This window comes from Anomaloglossus baeobatrachus, chromosome 2 (genome assembly GCF_048569485.1).
Source record: "Anomaloglossus baeobatrachus isolate aAnoBae1 chromosome 2, aAnoBae1.hap1, whole genome shotgun sequence".
Lineage (NCBI taxonomy): Eukaryota > Metazoa > Chordata > Amphibia > Anura > Aromobatidae > Anomaloglossus > Anomaloglossus baeobatrachus.
Genome location: NC_134354.1, coordinates 253,038,427 through 253,062,489, shown reverse-complemented (window position 1 = coordinate 253,062,489; position 24,063 = coordinate 253,038,427). Strand labels below are relative to the sequence as shown.

Sequence of the window (24,063 nt, the reverse complement as noted above, 5' to 3'; positions counted from 1 at the left end):
GTCTTGGAGACCTTTCTCGGTTGGTGACACCAGCAGTAGGTCATCTGCATAGAGCAAGAATTTCACCTGGGCGTCATGGAGTGTGAGACCTGGAGCAGGTGAAGATTCCAGAGCAGCAGCCAGCTCATTGATGTAAATATTGAAGAGCGTTGGACTTAGGCTGCAGCCCTGTCTGACTCCTCGGCTCTGCTGGAAATAAGCCGTTCTTCTACCGTTCACACTCACGCTGCAGAGGTTCTCGGTGTAGGAGCTTTTGATGACATCGTAGGTCTTTCCTCCTATTCCGCTTTCCAGCATTTTTAAGAACAAGCCCGGGTGCCACACTGAGTCAAAGGCCTTTTTAAAGTCTACAAAGCAGGCGTATATCTTCCCATGCTTTGTATTGTGGACGTGGCTCTGAATGAGACTGTGCAGGGTGTAGATGTGGTCCGTGGTGCGGTGGTTTGGCACGAACCCTGCTTGGCTTTTGCTCAGGACATTGTGCTCGGTAAGGAAACTGATGATCCTTTTGTTTAGGATGCTGTTGAACAGTTTTCCCAAGTTACTGCTGACACATATGCCTCTGTAGTTGGCAGGGTCATACCTGTCCCCACTCTTGTGGATCGGTGTAATGAGTCCTTGGTTCCAGGTACGAGGGAAGTAGCCAGCACTCAGCACAATGTTGAACAGTTTAACCATTGCAGCTTGAATTTCTGGTGGGCTGTACTTCAACATCTCTGGGGGGATTCCATCCAGACCACTAGATTTTTTACATTTTATGGAAGTGATTTTCTCTGCAACTTCCTGTAATGTAATTGGTGTGTCCAGTGGGTTTTGGAAGTTTTTGATTTTCTCTTCCATTGCCTTTAGTTTTGATGTTATGTTTTCCTGCTCTTGGCTTAGTCCTTCTTTTGGGATGTCTTTGTAGAGGTCTCTGAAGTACTGGAGCCAGATGTTGCCATTTTGGATATGGGTATCAGTCTTTTTCTTGCTCTTTGTGTCCATGTGGCTCCATATTTCCCAGAAGGAGTTGTCTTGGAGGGCGTCTTGGAGTTGGCTAAGTTTGGTAGAGATGTAGCTCTGCTTCTTCCTCCTGAGGATGGTTTTGTACTGCTTTTGTATGGTGTCATAGGCTTCCCTCAGGTCTGGGTTGTTGGGGTCTCTGTGTTTATTGTTTGAGGCTGTTCTCAGGGTCTTTCGAACGGCTTTACACTCTTTGTCAAACCAACCATTGATCTGCTTTTCTTTTGGCCTCTTGTAGTTGACTTGTTTGAGGTCGGACAATTTGGCCATGGTGTGGAATATTTTGTTGAGGTCTTTTGCAGCTTGATTCACTCCTTCTGGGTTTGACTTGTACTTGTAGCTGTAGAAGTTGTGGAGCATCTCTTGTAATTCCGGTCTGTTGGGAGCCTCTTTATATTTTATTTCTGACGTCTTGGACCATTTATAGGATGGAGGTCGGTTGTAGAGGCTGCTCTGCTGTGGCTTTTGTGTGGATGGTTTCTCTGTAGATTTTATGTACAGGAGAAGTTGGCTGTGGTCTGACAGGTGCGTTTGTGGGGTGACTATGAAGGCGCTAATATTTGCCGGGTCCATATCTGTAATGGCGTAGTCTACTACACTCCTTCCTACATGGGAGTCTAGTGTATATCTTCCCAGTGAGTCTCCCTTTGTACGTCCATTAAGAATATGAAGACCTAAACTTTTACATAAGTTCAGGAGCTTTTTGCCACTTTTGTTGACTGTACTGTCATAGCTGTTTCTCTCTGAGTGTTCTGAGTCGTGACTGTCATTCTCTGCCCCAAATATGTAGATGTTTCCGTCTGTGGTCAGAAAGTCTTTTTCTCTCCCTGTTCTTGCATTGAGGTCTCCAAAGATGAGAACTTTGCCCAGGACCTGATAATGGGTGGCTTCTTCTTGTAAGATCTCAAAGCTGTCTGGATTGAAGTAGGGGGACTCTGGCGGTGGTATATAGGTGGTGCAGAGGTAGACATCGGACTGAGAGGTGAGGATGGAGCTGCTGATTCTGATCCATATGTGGCTGCCTCCTCTCTTCACTGGTGTGATGTACTGGTGGAGCTCTTCTTTATACCAGATCAATATTCCTCCTGAGCAGCGGCCCTGTTTGATGTTTTTATTTTTAAGGGCAGGGACAGAGATTTCTCTGTATCCGATTGGCACCAGAGATTCGTTTTCAGCTCTGGTCCATGTTTCCAGGAGGATCTGAATGTCTATATTCTTCAGTCTTTGAATAAAGTCGGGGTCATTTGTTTTACATCCAAAGGCCGAGGTGCTCAGGCCTTGGATGTTCCAGCTGCTGATTGTGAATGAGGTCATATATATATATATATACATATATATATATATATATACATATATATATATATACACATATATATATATATACATATATATATATATATACATATATATATATATATATATATACATATATATATACATATATATATATATATATATACATATATATATACATATATATATATATATATATACATATATATATATATATATATACATATATATATATATACATATATATATATATACATATATATATATATATATACATATATATATATACATATATATATATACATATATATACACATATATATATATATATATACACATATATATATATACACACATACATATATATACACACATACATATATATACACACATACATATATATATATATATATATATATATCACTATTATATATAGGGAGCTGTGGGGCCTCAAACTACATTCAGGAAGCTGTGGAGCCTCATACTATATATAGTGAGTTGTGGGGCTTGTGGAAGCACATCCAAAAGGTTTGACCAAAGTCATACAGTTGAAGGGTAATAGTATCAAATCCTAATGAAATACCTGTAGACTTTTGACTTTGCAGAAAGTAATATGAAAGAAAATGCCTTAAAACATTCTCTCTCTCTCTTCTGGCATTTGGCTAGTATAAATAATTTTAGTTCCTAATTGACCAGGAAAGGTTTCTTCTGATTTCATGTCAGATAGAGAGGAAAACATGCAGATGTGTCTTTTTAGATAGTGTATCTAAACTTATGGTTTCAACTGTATATAGTAGAGCTGTGGGAACATCATAATACATATAAGGGGTTGTAGGGACTTCATACTATATGTAAGGGGTCTGTGGTATTCATCTTCTATTTATACTGGGCTGTGGGGACATCATGCTGTGTTTAGGGGCCTGTGGAGCCAATATACCCTATATAAAGAGATGTTGGGCTATTATGCTGTATATACGGGGCTATAGGGTCATCATATGCAAAGCTGTGTGGGCAAAGAACATTAATTGGAGGCATTTAGTTTTTATTGGGTTACTACCTTTTAGGGGGCATTCTTACATTAAAGTTACACTCAAGGTTATTGTTGCTTGAAGGGGGAACTTGAGATATTACAACCTTCAAAAGGAGCATACAGGGCCTTATAACTTCTTAAGTAGTACAGTGGAGGCATGAATACTTTTTATCAAATAGTGTTATTTTATTTTTTGGGGTAATATAATTTTTGAAGTATTGGGGTCACTGCATCCAGAATGGGGAGTTTTTGAAGGTTAGGAATAGGTGGGGACTGTGTTGTAAATCCAAGAACTCAAATGTGTCTTTCTTATAAATTCTGTGGATGAGTCCTAGCTGGAAAAAGTCGTCCTGTTGGTCTGGACCAGATGGAAAAGACTAGAAAAGTGACGATCATAATCAGAAAGAACATCAGTTGTGGCTCTATTGTATATACCTGAACCGTAATCACTTACAGCTCTGGCAAAAATTAAGAGACCACTTCCAAATTTTCAGTTTTTCTGATTTTTCTCTTTATAGGTATATTTGTGAGTAAAATGTAAATTGTACTTTTATTCTATAAACTACTGACAACATATCTCCAAATTTCCAAGCAATAAATTTTGTATTTATTTTCTGAAACTGAGAAATGCTCAAAATAACAAAAAAAATGCATTGCTTTCAGACCTCAAATAATGCAAAGAAAACAAGTTCATAATCATTTAGAAACAACAATACGAATAATGTTTTACCTCAGGAAGAGTCCAGAAATCAATATTTTGTGGAATAACCATGATTTTTAATCACAGCTGTCATGCGTCTTGGCATGCTTTCCACCAGTCTTTCACATTGCTTTTGTTGGCTGAGACCTCCAGGGGGTCTCAGAGGAGGATTCCAAATCAGAACTGCGCAGATGAATCAGGTGAAATGACCACACAGAAACATATCTCTATACGGGAGAAGCACAGTGCTCTTCTGACCCTTGTATTCAAAACATAGCATATATATACAGCTTACTCAGTACATCCAAGTTATCTACTAACCAACCAGCTAGCTTGGGCATAGTTCATTCCTTGTTTGAACAGTCTTAGCAACATTCGTTAGCAAAACATTCAAGTGTGTCTAGACATAGACAAGAGTCTATGAATAGAACAATGTCAGTTACTTATTTGAAACTACAGTTGAGTATCTCTTCTATTCATGAATGTCAGTTACTTATTCATGAACTAAGACTTATTCTACTTAGCCCTAAGCATAATTTGTTTTGGTTATACATTCCGTTAATATTTCAATTAGGTATATATGGAGAAGCAATACATAAAACATTCAAAAGGACAGATCATATTATTATACTGGACAAACGATTCATAGCCTAGGCCTTCACACTTTTAGGTGACCTTATGCAACTCCTGGTGCAAAAATGTAAGTTCTTCTTTGTTTGATGGCTTGTGACTATCCATCTTCCTCTTGATTACATTCCAGAGGATTTCAATGAGGTTCAGGTCTAGAGGTTGGGCTGGCCATGACAGGGTTTTGATGTGGTAGTCCTTCATCCATACATTGACCTAGCTGTGTGGCATGGCACATTGTCCTGCTAGAAAAACCAGTCCTCAGAGTTGGGGAACATTGCCTGTGTAGAAGGAAGCAACTGTTTTTCTAGAATAACCTTATATGTGGCTTGATTCATACGTCCTTCACAAAGATGTTTGTTGAATTTTCTTTACCTAATTTTCAGCTTTGCCCAACACCTGGTTGTCTAATGGTTAGACGGAGACCTGGACAGGCGTACAAGCCACAGTGGTTTGCACCCACTGTGAAATTTGAGGGAGGATCGGTGATGATCTTTGCGAAGGACGTATGAATCAAGCTGCATACAAGGTTATCCTGGAAAACCAGTTGCTTCCTTCTGCTCAATGTTCCCCAAATCTGAGGACTGTTTTGTTCCATTAGGACAATGTGCCATCTCACACAGCAAGGTCAATCAATCTGTGGGTGAAGGACCACCACATCAAAATGCTGACATGGCCAGCCCAATCTCCAGACCTGAACCCCATTGAACCACAGTTTTTGCACCAGGAGTGGCATAAAGTCACCCAAAAGCATTGTGAAAGACTGGTGGAAAGCATGCCAAGACGCATGAAAGCTGTGACTAAAAATCATGGTTATTCCACAAAATATTGATTTCTGAACTATTCCTGAGTTAAAACATTGGTGTTGTTGTTTCTAAATGATTATAAACTTGTTTTCTTTGCATTACTTGAGGTCTGAAAGCAATGCATTTTTTTGTTATTTTGACCATTTCTCATTTTCAGAAAATAAATACAAAAAGTTTTGCTTGGAAATTCGGAGACATGTGGTCAGTAATTTATAAAAGAAAAGAACAATTAACATTTTACTGAAAAATCTAATATATAAAGCTGAGTGTGTGTGTGTATGTGTGTCCGCTAAAGGAATCCGTACCGTCGCATTTACAATCACAAAATTTTGCACAGACACCTCATGTGACTCAGGGAACGTCATAGACTATGTTTTGACTGAAAAATTTAACCCTGCGCCTTACAGGCACTCTTCAAAAATCCTGCCTCCATTACAGTCAATGGATCTGGAAGCCACAGGTTATTAGCAGCTCTGATTGGTTACTATAGGAGCGAAAGACATTCATAGTATAACAAGCTTACAGTATGTGTGAGGTAATATGATATCGGTGGAGAAGGATAGATACAGACAGACACAGACAGGGAAAGAGACAGGCACAGACAGACAGGGAAAGAGAGAGACAGACAGAGAAACAGAGAGAGAAACAGACAGAAGGGGAAAGAGACAGACAAGGAAAGATACAGACAGAGAAAGCGACAGACAGAGAGACAGGGAAAGACAGACAGGGAAAGAGACAGACCTGGAAAGAGACAGACAAGAAAAGAGAGAGACAGGCAGACGGAAAGAGACAGGCAGCAAAAGAGACAGACCGAGAGACAGACAAAGACCGACGGGGAAAGAGACAGACCTGGAAAAGAGACAGACCTGGAAAAGAGACAGACCTGGAAAAGAGACAGACCTGGAAAAGAGACAGACCTGGAAAAGAGACAGACCTGGAAAAGATACAGACCTGGAAAGAGACAGACAAGAAAAGAGATACAGAGATAGAGACAGGCAGCAAAAGAGACAGACCGAGAGACAGACAAAGACCGACGGGGAAAGAGACAGACCTGGAAAAGAGACAAACCTGGAAAAGAGACAGACCTGGAAAAGAGACAGACGAGCAAAGAGACAGACGGGCAAAGAGACAGACGGGCAAAGAGACAGACGGGCAAAGAGACAGACGGGCAAAGAGACAGACGAGCAAAGAGACAGACGAGCAAAGAGACAGGCAGAAAGACTGGGAAAGAGATGGAGAAAGAGACAGACAGAGAAAGAGACAGACAGGGAAAGAGACAGATAGGGAAAGAGATAGAGAGACAGACACACACACAGAGACAGAGAGACTGATAAAGAGACAGACAGAGAGATAGACAGAGACAGAGAGACAGACAGACAGACAGAGTCTGGGAGAGAGACAGAAACAGTTACTATCACGGGCAACACCCGGGTACTACAGCAAGTATACCTATAAAGAGAAAAATCAGAAAAACTGAAAATTTGGAAGTGGTCTCTTATTAATTTTTGCCAGAGCTATATATGTTCTGCAGGACTGGATTGGTGTCTACCACTATATGGTTACTGTAATATGCCAATATTTGTCTTTTTAATAAAATTCAATTTTAAAAAAGCATGTTATTATAAATTGTATTCACTATGTAGTGGTAATGGTAGTGGAGAATGTGTTGTGGTGTTAGTTTGGCCTTGCATACCAGTAATATTGGTATTTGTATAGTGTATTTTCGAGTTAACCACAGTGGTATACAATAATGTATATCAGATCCTCTTTTAATCTGAGAGGGAGGGGACGTATGGGGAGATTTGTACTTTGGGAACTTGATCTTTTAGGACTCTATCAACATCCTTGCCATACAGTATGGTACGACTTTCATGGCCCCCGAGGGTCCGCTACTGTTAAAGCCGGGCTTTTGTTTCCTCTCAGGTAGCAGGGACGGACTGGCCGGTTGTGAGAGCAAGCTTAAAACACCATAAAGACAGGAGATTATAGTGAGTCAAATAGCTCTGCTGCTTTATTAGATTTTTGAAGGTTTCTTTATACCTTTCAAACTGATTACGCAATATGAGACACGTGATATGATTATACAACTTTAGTTTATACCAAATATAGTCATTTCAAAGTTATTCATGATATCATCCCATATGGAAGGGATTAATGTTTCATTGCCAAGAGAGGATTAATATTTCAAGTACACACACAGTACATTTTCTCTCAAAGTCTGATTCCCCCACCAGTCTGATGCCTCCAAATATCTGCCATACAGTATAATGCCCTAATCACACCCCCTGATGCAGTATAATAGTCTCAAAGCCCCCACCCTCGCCCACAGGGTAAAACACCTGAACAGCCCCATAGTTCCCCCAAACAGGACGGTATCCCTTCAGCCCTTCCACACATTATGATGCCACTCAAACATTATATCCTTAAAGCTTACACTATGCAGTATGCCATCACAGTACCCCCCGTTAACAGAATAATGCCCTCAAAGCCCCCTACACGTGAAAAACCTCCACACATCGCTGTCACACAGTAAAATGCTCCCACAGCAACCCCACAGTATAGCACCCCCACACTCAGAATGATGCTCCATTGAATATTGTATACCTACACACAGTATAATGCGCCCCACAGTCCCTCCCTAAACAGTATAAAGCCACCACACATAGTATGTTGTCCTCACAGAGTCACCCCCCATTAATGTCCACTTGTCTGTGTGACTTGATCCTCTGTAAGATAGTCTCTGCTGCCCAGTCACTTGACCTTAGAATGTCACATGTCCTGAAGGTGTTTCAGTCTCTACATAAATGGTATAATGGAGCAGTGATCTGCTGGTTGACAGTTTTAACAAAATGAGGCAGCTGCATACTGCAGTGCTAACACATGTTAACAATGAATATAGAAATTTGAACATGCAATACTGCTATGAAAAACATGAAAAAAAAACAAAAAAAAAAATTGGGATACATAGCACACAAAAATGGCCAGCCTTAGGCGATTTTAATTTTTATTAGCAGGTTCCTATCTGCCTATAAATTGTAGGGTCTTTTTTAACCCAAAGAGAGCCATTAGTTTGATAGGGACCCAACAATAAGAGGTTGCCTTGGAGTTGGCTGTTGGGCTAATATAAAACTGCCCATTTTTGTGCGATAAGTATCTTTTGTTCATGTTTTTCATAGCAGTAATGCATGTTCAAATTCCTATATTCCTTGTTTACATGTCTTAGCACTACAGATACAGAGTGCAACTGTCTCTTTTTTATTAATATACTGTATCTCATGTTCAGTATGCACCTGTTCACACTAGAAAGTTAGGATGTGCCATCAGTCTTTCTTAGACTACATGGTTATGCCTTCTGATTGAGCACTCCTGCTCCTTAGCCTTTTATAATTCTTCATTAGCAGGTTCCTATCCGCCCATAAATGGTAGCGTTTTTTTAACCCAAAGAGAGGCATTAGTTTGATAGGGACCAATAATAATAGGTCACCTTGGGGTCAGCTGTTGGGCTCACATAAAACTGGCCATTTTTGTGTGCTAAGTATCTCAATTTTTTTCCATGTTTTTCATAGCAGTAATGCATGTTTAAATTCCTATATTCATTGTTTACATGTGTTAGCACAGAGTGCAACTGTCTCTTTTTTGTTAATATATCTCATGTTCAGTATGCACCAGTTCATACTAGAATGTTAGTATGTGCCATCAGTTTTTTTCTTTGATTAGTTGAAGTTTTGACATACTCCCAACATCCCAGGACACCTACACCACACTAGGGCTGACCACCATGCTTTATGAGGTCCCAAAACTAGAAGAGTAAGACAGACCACCTTATATAGTCAAGTCTGGTGAGAGGACATCAAGATAGACCTAAACCTTGTACTGATGACATGTTTTGAAATTGCGGTCTCTACATAGATGGAATAGTTATCTGATGGTTGGCATTAGTTGAAGTTGGGACATACTCCCAACCTTCCAGGACAAGCTACACCACCCTGGGGAAGACCTCCATGCTGTGTGAGGTCCAAAAACTAGAAGAGTAAAGGCTGCTTTACACGCTACAATTTCATATGCGATGCGACACACCCACGTCGTATATACGATCTGCAGAGATTGTACATAGGTCGTCTGAGTCGTCACACGTGCATATTCTATACGATGCCACATCGATCAATATCTCGTTAGATCTACCGGACCGCAGACAGGGATAAATGATTAACATTACACGAGTTGCATACACCTTATAAAGCATGAAGGACAATTTGTTACGCAGTTGGTACCACCAATCATAGCGGTGGGCGTGAGGCATGGCGTGGAGAGACAGGCCCGCGTCGCATATGACGTACATAAGAATGTTGAGGCTCGTCGTTGGTAGGGTGTCAAACGTTACAATATACCGGTTTCGTTCAACAAGATGAACAATATTTAGAAAATGAACGACGTGTATGCGATCCACGTTTTTGCGAACAATCAGGGTCGCACGTAGGTGTCACACGCAACTACGTCACTAACGATGCCGGATGTGCGTCACTTACGACGTGACCCCGCCGACATCTCGTAAGATATATTGTAGCGTGTAAAGCCCGCTTTAGACAGACCACCTTGTACAGCCAAGTCTGGTGAGAAGACATCCAAGCTTTACCTAAACATTATACTGATGACATGTTCTGAAACTGCACATGGGAAAAGCTGGCTAAACAGCTTACTGATGATACATTCTCAGACTACTGCTAACTGAGAAACCCTGTGAACGTTACACATAATATAAAATAATTATATAGGCAAGAACAAAATTCATCTGATGACCAATAAAAATACACACACAGTAAGAGGAAATAATTTGGCTTTATTTCGTATTGCTAGCCTGCGTGGATCATGGTAGTATTGCATTCATTAAAAATCATTCGCTTACATACATTTATAAATAAAAGAAAATCTCGGTCAAGCAAATCAATATAACATGCTGATAAAGAATCAAGAATTGTTTGCAGGGGTCTCACATCTGCAAGGGTTAGGTCAGATTTCAGCCCTTTGCTCACGGAAGAATTGTGTACAGCAAAGTATGTGTGAGCTTCTATTCTCCAGGACGGTCTAGGTGGGCACCCCAGCAGAAGAAGGCAGATATCACATGCATAGCATGGAACTTCTTGAGCACCATCAAGCCAGATCAAGTGCTACTGATTCACATTTGTAGTATATGGCATTTGCTGGAGACATATTATAAGCCATTGTGTGGCAAGGAAGGTTATATAGTAACCGAATCACGTTCATCTACATCTAAAACACATATTTTAAAAAATTGTGTTTGGAAGGAAAAAAAGATCACAAGCCTGAGATTATAATATCAAGGATAAAAGCTAAGATTATTGTGTTTGCGTCCTAAGCTCACAGTGTTATACAGTATTGTGTGTACAGAAGGGTCATTAGGGTCAGAAAGGCGGCTGACCTCCTGCATGACCTAAAAGGAGAAGCCAACATGCACCTGACAATGTTTCTCCTGTAGATATTAAACCCAAGGTAATCTGTGCCTCATCAACCACAATGTAGATCTTAAAGGAACACAAAACATAGAAAATGCAGAAAAAAAAGTCAAAGAAAAAAAATTCCCAGCATTATATTTCTTATCTTATTCTCATCCTTTTCTAATCTCTTATATTATATTTAAAACTGAGGAATATAGGGATACATCTTTTGTGTGTCTCAGAAGATGAGACATGCCCCCCCTTCTGCCTTCTCATAGTCCTGTGTCTGGCTGTAAGACAACTGACTAGCAGAAGGACAGCACACAGCAGTAGGACAACATATACCCCTCCCCTTGGCTAAGGAGGCAGGCTTCAGACTAAAATGGAATGAGTCAGCACCGGATTATTACAAGGAATCTATTAAATGGTTTTCATATGTAATCTAACAGCAGCATCAGGTAGGGACACAAGCCTTGATTCCAGCAATGTATCACTTACTTTATTGGGTGCAGCAGTTGTGATAGAAGTTTTCTGTGTTGCAGATTTGGGAGAGCGTTGCCTGTTGAGCCCTGTATAGCTACACCCACACCACTGGTTAACAGCTTTCTGTGTACAAGGTTTATAAACAGAAAGTTGCTAATCAATGCTGGGGGTGGGTTGGACTAAAGGCCACTTTACACGCAGAGATAAATCTTTGGCAGATCTGTGGTTGCAGTGAAATCATGGACATATTGTTCCATTTGTACACAGCCACAAACCTGGCACTGATTGTCCACAATTTCACTGCAACCACAGATCTGCCACAGATTTATCTCTGTGTGTAAAGTGGCCTTAAGAGGCATGAGGCCAATTGTCATGTAGTGATAATTTCCTGATAAAACACTGATTAGTAAATGACGTATCACTGGAATCAGAATCTCTGCCCCTACATAATGCTGCTCTCCTTACATAACGAAAACCTGCTGACAGATTCCCTTTAACATCTTCGTGATCTGCAGGGTTTCTACAAGCTCTGTTTTATCATGTGGAAAATACTGCAGACTTACAAACAGTGAAGTGACTATGTTTCTGGTTTCATATAGTCAGTCCTTTCTCGGTTAGTGTTCCTTTAAGTTTTATTGCTTTGCATAAAATATTTTTACCTTTTCTTATGGCTCCAATAAATGTTCCCCTTGTGTTTTTACATATTATCATGTGTGTGAAGTCTCTTGACAGCATGTATAATGGTATACATATAGGACGAGCAGCTGGTCCTGACCATGGACCTATAATCAAGTTTATGAAAGTAAAGAATTGCTAAGTCTGGGCCAAATACTTGCTATATCATAAAGTGGCCATCATCCCTTCACACAATTCCTTTATGAGTTTCTCCAGCTCTGCTCCTAGACAAACATCAAAAAATAAGGATGAAAAAGAAAAGCAGTACCATAGACAATTAAGGCAGCAGTATTGCCGGGGCTCACAGGAGGCATTCTTCATATTAAGGTGCTGAAAGGCGAATATAGTCTACTCTGCAGAAGCCTGTGATATTCAACAGTCACAACATATACAGATAATCCAGCTTCTGAAATACATAGGCCAATGCAGCCACTAAGGAGGATGATGGTTAATAATCATATACATATATACTATATCATGAAAGGAATATTCTAACCCTGGAAGTTCACAGAGCAGTCTTGGAGCGGATGACTTCAATTTCAACAATGGTTCCTTTATAAACTCAGGATTCCCATTGTAGCTGCTCAAAGGTCAATGCCAATGGCAAACTAGCACACCAAAGACCTAAATATAGTGATCCGAGCGTAAAATATTACCTTTATAGGTGCAGACCTAGCGGCGTGCACTTTGGAGCTCACCTCAATTCATTCTTTTACTCTCTTATGTACAGTAGAGTTAGTAGGTGATACTTCTTAAACAGTAATCGTCAGATTAATTTTTATCAATAGTACACATGGAAATAAGAAATTTGTAATAGACCGTCAAGAAATCTGCTTCTTTCTCTTCCTGGATTAATTTTCCCTCTCTCTTCATGGGTAAAATATGTAAACAGTTAAGATATATTTTCACATGAGAATAAGATAACGCAGTTGTGCAAATGACGTTTTTAAAATCCTATGGAACTGAGGCAAATTCTCCTGAAATGACCGCTAAAGGGAATCTGTCAGCAGGTTTTTGCTATGTAATATGAAGACAGCAGGCAAGGATACGTTTCTTATCAAGCTCAATCCTGTTTACTTGCAACGATTGTTTTAGCACCAGGACTGTATAATTACTCAGACTACATTGCCTTGTGCCTGGTAGTCCGACACACCCCCTTCTGTGAGGAAGCCCACATGAAATAAATGTCAGAAATCAATGATACCTTACATAACGTAAAAATTGTGGATATCCTCGGTTTAATTTTCACATATCTGTATCCATCATTTGACTGGCTGTCAGCAACCTTTAATTTATGGCCACCATTATATCTATATATTATATATATATATTTTTTTCTTACTTTCTTGTAGATCTATTCATATCTATTTTTTTTTCTTCTTTGTTTGGATTTTTATAAGAAAAAAAAAAAATATATATATATTATATATATTATATATATATATATATATATATATATATATATATATATATATATATATATATATATATATATATTATATACAGTAAATAATTACTTTTCTATATAAAAACACACACAAGCACACTATATATATATATTATTTATATATTACCGTCCAGAGACACTGGATATAGACAACTGTAGTGCAGGTGTGTTTACAGCTTTCTCAGCTCTGCTGCATTGCTAAATCTAAAAAGCTCTGATTATGGTCACAACCGCTGCACCCGGAAATCTAAGTGATACATCGTTAGATTCAGGGGCTCTTTGCCAATATCATGCTGCTCTCAGATGAGGTAGGAAAAAACCTGCTGACAAGTTCCCTTTAAAAGTTCTCCATAGAACTTTATGAGCACCAACTGTCATCTCCTATCTCGGTAATGGGAAAATATACCTTAAATGAACACAGATTTCAGATTAGCTGAATACAGATTTTACCCATGCACTTTTGAGACTCTTGTGAATGAATGATCAGTACAGGAAGAGAAAGAATCAGATTTTTCCAATAAAATGTATCAAAGTTTCTTATTTTCACATGTACTATTGACTTTTGCAATAAAAATTACAATGACGGTTACTTTTAAGTTTTCATACTGTCCCTGGAATATTAGAATCCCATTCCTGGAGCCCGGCATTGCAAAATAAACAAGATTGTTCCAACACAAGGAAGTGACCATGAACAAACACATGAAATAGATATGCAGAAACACGCAGACAAAACGAGGCTGGTGGTTTTTGTTCCGTCTTTAAGATTTCACAGATAAATTGTCTGATTTCAAGCATCAGTATCTGAAAGAAAATAATACAATATGGTATGAATACATATACTTACAACCTACATTATGCAAAACGTACTATTTTCTAAGAGCTGGAGTGATCTTCATGAGATATATTTATACAGAACTTAAAGGGGTGATTCACTACTCTGCAGTAGTGACCACATCTCTGTCAAACTGATAGGGGAGGCTTTTTCTAAATGCCTTGTGTTGCCAATTCAGCCTCTGAGCGGGGGTGAAAATAGCTGCTATCCCTTGGACTACTGAGTGACGGCCACCCTGCAATCTGAGATAGATAACCTATCCTTAGGGTATGTCATCAAATTAAAAGTAGTAGGTAATCCCTAAACCACATTCACTCCAGCCTTGCTGATTTAGATTTCCATAATTTGCTATAATTCTCTCCTACATGTGTGTTCCTTCCCTCTTTTTGAAAACCCTGCTTTCTCTCCAGTTCAGACTAAAGCGTCACTGGTAAAGATCGTAACTAGCCACCGCACTCACATGGCCGTCCAGACTAAAAAGGAAGAGCAGATACCAGGGGACCCAGGCAGCATTGGAATTAAGGTGGAGCGCTAAGATGAGTATTGGTTATTTTTTTATTATGTCACGGCATGAGTTTTTATTTTTCTACCTGTTTAGATGCAGCAAGGTGTCTATTGTTTTCTTTTTTATTGGCTTGATTATTTAAAGGTGCTGTTTGGTGGCAAAAAGTTATCACCCATCCACTGATTAGGTGATAACTTACTGATCGGTGGGGATCTATATTGGGACATGACTTGATTGGCAGAACAGGGACTATTTTACCCCGATGGGGCACTTTTGTCCCCTTTATAAAATGGTGCTGAAGGTTGGATGCCCAAGCTCCATTCCTTTCATTTTCTATGGGCTCAGAAGCCCCATGTAAATTAGCACTTAATTCTGGTGAAGACAAAAGCTACCCGTTTTGCTGATTGGTGGTCAGACCCCCTGATAAATAAGTTATCAACTATCCTGTGCATAGGTGATGACTTGTTTTCACCACACAACCCCTTTAAGTTGTAAGAAATCTGTATTTCAATAGTATTCTGTAATTTATTTATTATAAGATTTACACCATCTAGGCCAGGGGTCTCAAACTCGGCTGGGTGTATGGGCCGCACAGAGGAAAAAAAATAATTTGGGGGGGGGGGGGGGGCGCATTTTTTGCAGGACAAAGTGACATTTTTATTGATACCATATATAATATATTTTATTTTTTTTTACACACCTTGGGATCACTGATTTTGAACATTTTCACTTGTTCATTATAGCAAACGTGCACATTATTTGTTTAAATATAAACATTTTTTTTTTTTTTTTTTTTACATTTTATTCCTTTCTTGTAACTAATAGTCTTACAATTAGCACTATATAGAAATTTTGACCAACATCTTTTAGTAATGTTCCCCATATTGTTGTAACGTGCCCATGCTTGTCCCCTTGTAGTATTGTGCCCCATCCTACAGTAATGTGCCCATCCTTGTCCCCATCCTATAATAATGTGCCTCATCCTAGTCCCCATCCCACAGTAATGTGCTCATCCTTGTTCCCATCCTAAAGTAATGTTCCCCATCCTTGTCCCCATTTTGTAGTAATGTGCCTCATCCTTCTCCCTATAGTAATGTCCCCATCCTATAGTAATGTCCCCATCCTATAGTAATGTCCCCATCCAATAGTATTGTGCCCATCCTTGTAATGTCCCAATCCTATAGTAGTGTCCCCAGCCTTATCCCCATCTCATAGTAATGTGCGCACTTTGCCCCCATCCTGTAGTAATGGGTCAGCAGCTCCCCTCACCTTCCACAGATGCCAGAGTGAAGCTGAGGGGAGTGGTCTGCGGCCCCAGATCCACAGTGATTGGAGAGATCGGTCACAAGGCCGGTCTCTCCAATCAGAGCTGGGGGCGGGTGAAACACAGGTCACGCAGCTCCAGCCAATGATCAGGGCTACAGCTGCCCTGATCTTGGCTGGATTTCAATGTTTCAGCGATTTTCAATGGCTGAAACATTAGTGGCTGTGATTGGCTGAGTGGCGTTCGTCAGCCAATCACAGCCTCCATAGTTCCGGGGAGGAGACACCACCCCTTCTGAGCTCCCCTCCTCCCCGAATCTAAGGTATTTGCAAAGATCGCAGCCACCGGGGCTGCGATTTCGCCATGACGTACTGGGTACGTCTTGGGTCCTTAAGTACCAGGGAGCCATAACGTACCTAGTACGTCATAGGTTGCTAAGGGGTAAACGTCCAACACACACACACACAAACCATTCTTCTCACCTGTCCCGCGCTCCCTTGGCTGCCTCATCTCTGCTTCGTGCGGCACCCAGGCCCGTGCCACTGTTCACTATCGCGGCAGGTGCAGTGTCACTGTCAGTGATTTGTGTCAGATGATTGTATTGCCGGCGCGAGAGCGCAGCGCCGGCAACACATTCATCTGACATAAAGTGCAGACAGTGGCTGCGGCCCCTGCACCTGCCGCGATAGTGAACAGGGGCAGGGGCCTGGGGGCCGCACGAACTATCCTGAGGGGCCGCATGCGGCCCACGTGTTTGAGACCCCTGATCTAGGCCATTTACTGATTATAAACACTTTACCTGTAGTAGTTGGGTTTAAATGGTCCATTTTTGTTCAGTCCAAGATATTTGGCTTGGTCATCGGTTAACTCAGTTAGATGGGCATCAAAAGATGGCAGATGCAAGCTGGCGACATACTCATCTAGAGAGAAGGAAGGTTAGTGATGAGCGATGGTGAAAATATGGAGAAGTACAAAAGAGGAAGAAGTGGTATAACTTTGCTCATTATAATGTGTCTGTAAATTTCTCCTTCCAGTGAGAGGACGCGAGACAAATTATTCATAAGTATCATCACCCAGTGAAAGTCTAAAAAGCTGTAAGCTCTCAAATGTGTACAATGCGTCCACTATTCCATAACTTACCCATTTTCTTGGGTAGCAGGTACACATCCTGCTTGTATCTGCCTTCAGGAGCGTTATACAGTTCAATTAATGCTAATGCCTATTGAGAAAAAAAGAGATTTTGACAGTTCACATTCCTAGTAATATAGACAGGTTAGCAACCTGTCACCAGTTTTTTGACTATTAAACCAAAAGTGTCACCTTCTGCAGCTCCTGGCGAGACTTGGACAGCAGCAGTGTGGGATGATGATGGCGGCGCCATCCTTGTCAATCATGACAGGAGGACAGTGAACAAGGCGACAAGAAGGGACAGGAGAACAAAAATAGAGCCCGCCCATCTGGCCAACATAGCTCATTAGCATACAACACGGTGGGATTTTATAAAGTTCTTTATGGGGTCTGCAAGGGGGGGGTCAGCAACAAGGTGCACCTTCATAGAATGCAGCCCAGGAGCTGCAGGTGACACTTTTGGTTTAATAGTCAAAAAACTGGTGACAGGTTCCCTTTAAGTGGGGCAGAGAAATGGTGGGCACGTGTTTTTCAAGACAATTTGAAGGGCAATTCACAAGGTCATGGGAGGCACAAAGGTCAGACCAATAGCAATTAGCAAGTTATCCTCTATTCCATGGATGGAGAAAACTTCTTTTTTTGGTGAATAAGCCTTTAAAGGCAGCCTGTCACATAGAAAAATTCTATTAACCTGCAGATATGGGGTTAATCTGCAGGTTAATAGCAGTCTGAACTTGCCTGGCACCTGAATATAAAAACCCATTGCTGGGAAGAAATTAAAATTATTCCTCCTGGCAGAGTTCCGGTTTCAAACATGGAGATGGCACTGGCGCAGGTTCAGTCACCGCTCTAAGTAGAGGCCACACCCCCCGCACTGACTGGGAGCAGGTTCTTATGCTGAATATCTGTCCGTCAATGTGGGGGGCGTGGTTACAGCTTCTACTCTCTATACACAGAGTGGTGACTGAACCCGCTCCAACAGGGCCAGATTAAGGCTGGTGGGGGCCCCTGGGCAGAAAATCTGGTGGGGGCCCAATAACGTTAACATTTTAACCATAACAGTAGAGCGCGAACTGTAGCATTTAGATATAAATACTGCACCTCAGTCTCACATTCCCCCTTCTCAGCATACTGTGCCCTCCATACTGTGCCCTCACACTGGCCACCATGCCGCCCCTTCTCTATACTGCCTACCTGCTTCATTATCCAGTCACTATACTGTACCTCAGTCTCACATTCCCCCTCCTCAGAATACTGTTCCCTCCATACTGCGCCCTCACACTGGCCACCATGCTGCCCCTTATCTATACTGCCTATCTCCTTTACTATACTGCACCTCAGTCTCATATTCCCCCTCCTCAGTATACTGTGCCCTCACACTGGCCACCATACTGCTCCTTCTCTATACTGCCTACCTCCTTCACTATCCAGTCACTATACTGCACCTCCGTCTCACATTCCCCTCCTCAGCATACTGTGTCCTCCATACTGTGCCCTCACACTGGCCACCATGCTGCTCCTTATCTATACTGCCTATGTCCTTCATTAGACTGCACCTCAGTCTCACATTCCCCCTCCTCAGTATACTGTGCCCTCACAATGGCCACTATGCTGCCCCTTCACTATATTGGCTCTCTCCTTCACTATCCAGTCACTATACTGCACCTCAATCTTGCATTCCCCTCCTCAGCATACTGTGTCCTCCATACTGTGTCCTCACATTGGCCACCATACTGCTCCTTCTCTATACTGCCTACCTCCTTCACTATCCAGTCACTATACTGCACCTCCATCTCACATTCCCCTCCTCAGCATACTGTGTCCTCCATACTGTGCCCTCACACTAGCCACCATACTGCTACCTCTCTATACTGCCTACCTCCTTCACTATCCAGTCACTATACTGCACCTCCGTCTCACATTCCCCTCCTCAGCATACTGTGTCCTCCATACTGTGTCCTCACATTGGCCACCATACTGCTCCTTCTCTATACTGCCTACCTCCTTCACTATCCAGTCACTATACTGCACCTCCGTCTCACATTCCCCTCCTCAGCATACGGTGTCCTCCATACTGTGCCCTCACACTAGCCACCATACTGCTACTTCTCTACACTGCACCTCAGTCTCACATTCCCCCTCCTCAGCATACTGTGCCCTCACACTAGCCACCATACTGCTACTTCTCTACACTGCACCTCAGTCTCACATTCCCCCTCCTCAGCATACTGTGCCCTCACACTGGCCACCATGCTGCCCCTTCTCTATACTGCCTACCTGCTTCATTATCCAGTCACTATACTATACCTCCGTCTCACTTTCCCCTTTCTCAGCATACTGTGCCCTCACACTGGCCACCATGCTGCCCCTTCTCTACACTGCCTACCTCCTTCACTATCCAGTCACTATACTGCACCTCAGTCTCACATTCCCCTCCGCAGCATACTGTATCCTCACACTGGCCACCATGCTGCCCCTTCTCTATACTGCCTACCTCCTTCACTATCCAGTCACTATACTGCACCTCCATCTCACATTCCCCCAGCTCAGCATACTGTGCCCTCACACTGGCCACCATGCTGCCCCTTCTCTATACTGCCTACCTCCTTCACTATCCAGTCACTATACTGCACCTCAGTCTCACATTCCCCCTCCTCAGCATACTGTGTCCTCACACTGGCCACCATGCTTCCCCTTCTCTATACTGCCTACCTCCTTCACTATCCAGTCACTACATGGTACCTCCATCTCACATTCCCCCTCCTCAGCATACTGTGCCCTTCATACTGTGCCCTCACACTGGCCTCCATACTGCTCCTTCTCTACACTGCACCTCAGTCTCACATTCCCCCTTCTCAGCATACTGTGCCCTCCATACTGTGCCCTCACACTGGCCACCATGCTGCCCCTTCTCTATACTGCTTATCCCCCCCACTACCCAGTCTCTATACTATGCGCCTCACACTTTTCTTTCCCAATACTGTCCACTTACAATTTTCTCCCACCATACTGCTGCCTCACACTTTCCAATGGTACCCCCCTGATTGCTGTGCAGGGGCAGATATGCCGTATGCCCCCCAAAGGTACGCCCCTGTACAGGAGAATACATGACTGGTACACCCAGGGCCGGCTCCAGGTTTTTGTAGGCCCTGGGCGAAGGAGTCTCACTGGGCCCCATCCACACATAGACATGCACAGATAGATACACATACTGGCATACGTACACATATATATTTAAAGAGAAATTCACAAAAACACATATAAACAGACATAAATCTAGATAGTCATATACACTGACATACATAGATACACATGTTACATGCACACACAGACACATTTTTATATATATTTTTAATATTGGGAAGCCGGCAACAGTCTCATTCACCTCCCCGCTTGTCTCCATCCAGCCCCTCCTGGGCATGTGTCTGTGCCACGCTGATTGGTGGCAGTCACTAACAGATACATGGCCGCACATAGAGCACACTGACACGGCTGTATATACATCACAAGAGAGGCTGGGGACATACACATTACTGGGGGGCAAACATATTACTGAGGAAAGGGGTATATAGCAATGGGGGGCATACAGCTCTAGAGGGGGGCAGTGGCTCTGAGGTGGGGGGACAAACAGCTCTGAGGTGGGGGGGTGACATGCAGCTCTGGGGGTATACAGCTCTTGGGTGGAGAGGACATACAACTCTGGGGGTATAGTATTATGCAGCCCCCATATTCCTCCATATAGTGTTATGAAGCTCCCATAGTCCTCCATATAGTATTATGCAGCCCCCATGTAGCACTATGCAGCCCCCATATGGCACTATGCAGCCCCCATATGGCATTATGCAGCCCCCATATGGCATTATGCAGCCCCCATATGGCATTATGCAGCCCCCATATGGCACTATGCAGCCCCATATGGCACTATGCAGCCCCCATATTACATTAAGCAGCCCCCCATATAGTGCAATGCACACCCATATAGCATTAGCCACCCTCATGTAGTACACAGCCCCTATATAGCACAGTGCAGACCCAGATAGCATTAGGCATCCTCACATAGTACACAGCCCCTATATAGCACAGTGCAGAGCCAGATAGCATTAGGCATCCTCACAAAGTACACAGCCCCTATATAGCACAGAGCAGACCAAATAATATTAAGCACCTTCACATAGTACACAGCCCCTATATAGCACAGTGCAGAGCCAGATAGTATTAGGCATCTTCATGTAGTATACAGCCCCTATATAGCACAGAGCAGACCAAATAATATTAAGCACCTTCACATAGTACACAGCCCCTATATAGCACAGTGCAGAGCCAGATAGTATTAGGCATCTTCATGTAGTATACAGCCCCTATATAGCACAGTGCAGAGCCAGATAGCATTAGGCATCCTCACGTAGTATACAGATGTGGTACACCATGTACACAGTATATCACACTGCTCTGTACACTGGATGTGGTATACCATGTACACAGATATACAATGTCCTGCACTGATCACACCTGGACCTACAGGACCTCACATATTCTATATGTAATATGGGCCATATAGTGTAATGTGTGCTGCAGACTCAGATGTGATCAGTGTAGGATCTGTGTAGTGATGTCTCTGCTGGAGCTCAGTGTGAGTTATTGCAGGGGAGGGATGACGCTGCAGCCGATGACCCGGCACTGACAGCCCGACCTGATCTGCAGCAGTCCACACTCCTGCAATAACTCACACTGATCCCCGGCAGAGCTGCCGCTGACACTATGGAGTCCCGTCCTGCTGCCTCCTCACTGCAGCCTCCTGCCGGCACCATGATGGATGATGTCATACTCACTGTGATCCACTAAGCCTCCGCTCCGGTCCTCCCACAAGCTCCTCTTCGGCAGGAGGAAGCAGCAGCAGGAGGCGCGCGGTGATGTCATCCCAGCAGACACAGCCCACACAGCGTGCAATGGGCGTGTCTGCAGCACAATGACGGCCGGGATTGAAATTCTTTAAAAGGTACAGTGCGGTCCTGAACCACTGCGGCGTTAATAAAATGGCGCCCACACTGATGGTGGTGGGGGCCCTCTCAGAAGCTCTTGTGGTGGGGGCCCTGGGGCTGGAGCTCCACCTGCCCCGCCTATAATCCAGCCCTGCACTCCAGTGCCGCCCCTCTGACTGAAACTGGAATGCTGACGGAAGCGGGGTTTAATGTGCACGCGCCGGGCATGTTCAGAATGCTATTAATCTGCAGAACCCCATGCAGGTTAATAGCATTTTCCCATGTGACAGGTTCCCTTTAAATACACTGAAACTTCTATGTATAACTAGCAGCAAAAAAAATATAAATAAATAAAATATTATAATTTTTTTTCTGCAAAAATTAAACTGTCATACAGCTACGTTATTGAAAAAAAATGAAAAAAAAGTATGGCTGCTGAAATGCAGAGGTAAAAAGAGAAAAACAAATTTATCAAAGACTTTCACACTCTGTACTCCTTTTATACATGCTGTACTTCCGTTCTCGATCTCCACCGTGCTTTCCTTTAGGCTATGTTCCCATGATGAGCTTCTGGGGAGTATTTGATGTTGCAGGATTCCTGTACCATTTTTACACCTATTATTTAAATTAGGTTACTTGTGTTTATTCAGTAAATATGCATTTTTATTGCGTTTTTGACGTTGCTGCTATTGGCTCTCTTTGGTATGTCATTCTTTCAATAAAGCTGCTTTGTGTTTTATATTTCCTAGTATATGACTTTGACAAAACATTATTTGCTATACTTATGTGCAGACTATGAGCATTTTTGTATGCATTTCCGCCATAGAAAAGCTCTAAAAACGCATGTGCCCTTTTTATCTGTGGATTTTCTGCATCTAATACAAGTATATGGGAAAAATCTGCAGAGAAAACTCAGCGTACTTACAAGAGAAATTAACATGTTGCAAATTTGAAACACGCACCGCAGATCAGTTTACGCTGAGTAAAAAAACAAACCACAGTGGGCAGGAGATTTCTATAAATCCCATCCACTTTGCTGGAAATGTAGGACGATACGTTTTTGATTACATGAAAATACGTAGCATCAAAAACTCATTGCGGGAATGTAGCCTTAGAATCCATCTTAATTTCCAGGTTTCATATTCCATTGTGCTCTTAAAGCCAGTGCTATCTCTCTGCTGGAGGGACACTGTGATTACATTCCCCTGTTTCATATCCCTCTTATAGTCCACAGACTTAGCTTAATTTAGCAGTGATCGATCTCATTATTCCTGCGTGACAAGAGCTGTCTAATCATCAGCAGTAACAGTGATAGTAGTTTCGCCTCACACATCTGTGGAGAAAGTTTGTGGTGCATTCAGTTTCATTAGACAGGTACTTTTGGTGACTATAATAGTGACCCCCTTCAAATAACATAAAGGCATCTGATTCCCATGTCCCCATGGGATCGCATGGTATAACTGAAGGGAAGGAATCCATGAATTTAAGATAGAAAAGAACCTCTCTAAAAGTTAATACTGACTGAACTATATATATTGGGGCAATAGTTATAGAACGAATATAGAACAATCAATGACTTTATCAGGCCTAGTCATTAACGGGCTAGAAAGCCTTAATTGTTGCTCTTCGAAGTTGGCTGTTTTGAACTATAGTGGGTGTCACTAGTGTTCCAAAGAGGAATTATGCTCACATAAGCATGCTTCCAGTAATGATCTGCCCTATGGTTATATAAGCTGAAATATTAGACTGAAGGCATATGGAAAATGTAAAACAAATCCCTTTTAACAGTTTTAATTCAATTCTTACTAGTGCTTCCAATGTATCTACCTGCAGCACCTG

The 24,063-nt window shown here is 42.2% G+C and overlaps 1 protein-coding gene across 3 annotated transcripts in view; it reads right to left on the bottom strand.

Annotated features, from left to right (window-relative positions):
• Window positions 1-10,275: 10,275 nt before the first annotated feature.
• AHCYL1 (adenosylhomocysteinase like 1) overlaps window positions 10,276-24,063 on the bottom strand; it is a 78,140-nt gene continuing 64,352 nt past the window's right edge. For 2 of the 3 annotated variants that reach the window (XM_075335745.1, XM_075335746.1), the window contains exons 15-17: window positions 17,258-17,336; window positions 16,917-17,037; window positions 10,276-14,317 (exon numbers count right to left, since the gene is read on the bottom strand). In XM_075335745.1, the coding sequence (XP_075191860.1) occupies window positions 14,311-14,317; window positions 16,917-17,037; window positions 17,258-17,336 (207 nt within the window). In that variant the 3' untranslated portion in view covers window positions 10,276-14,310. Of the gene's footprint in view, window positions 14,318-16,912; window positions 17,038-17,257; window positions 17,337-24,063 lie in introns of those variants that run through there. The other variant, XM_075335747.1, reaches the window with a different exon arrangement.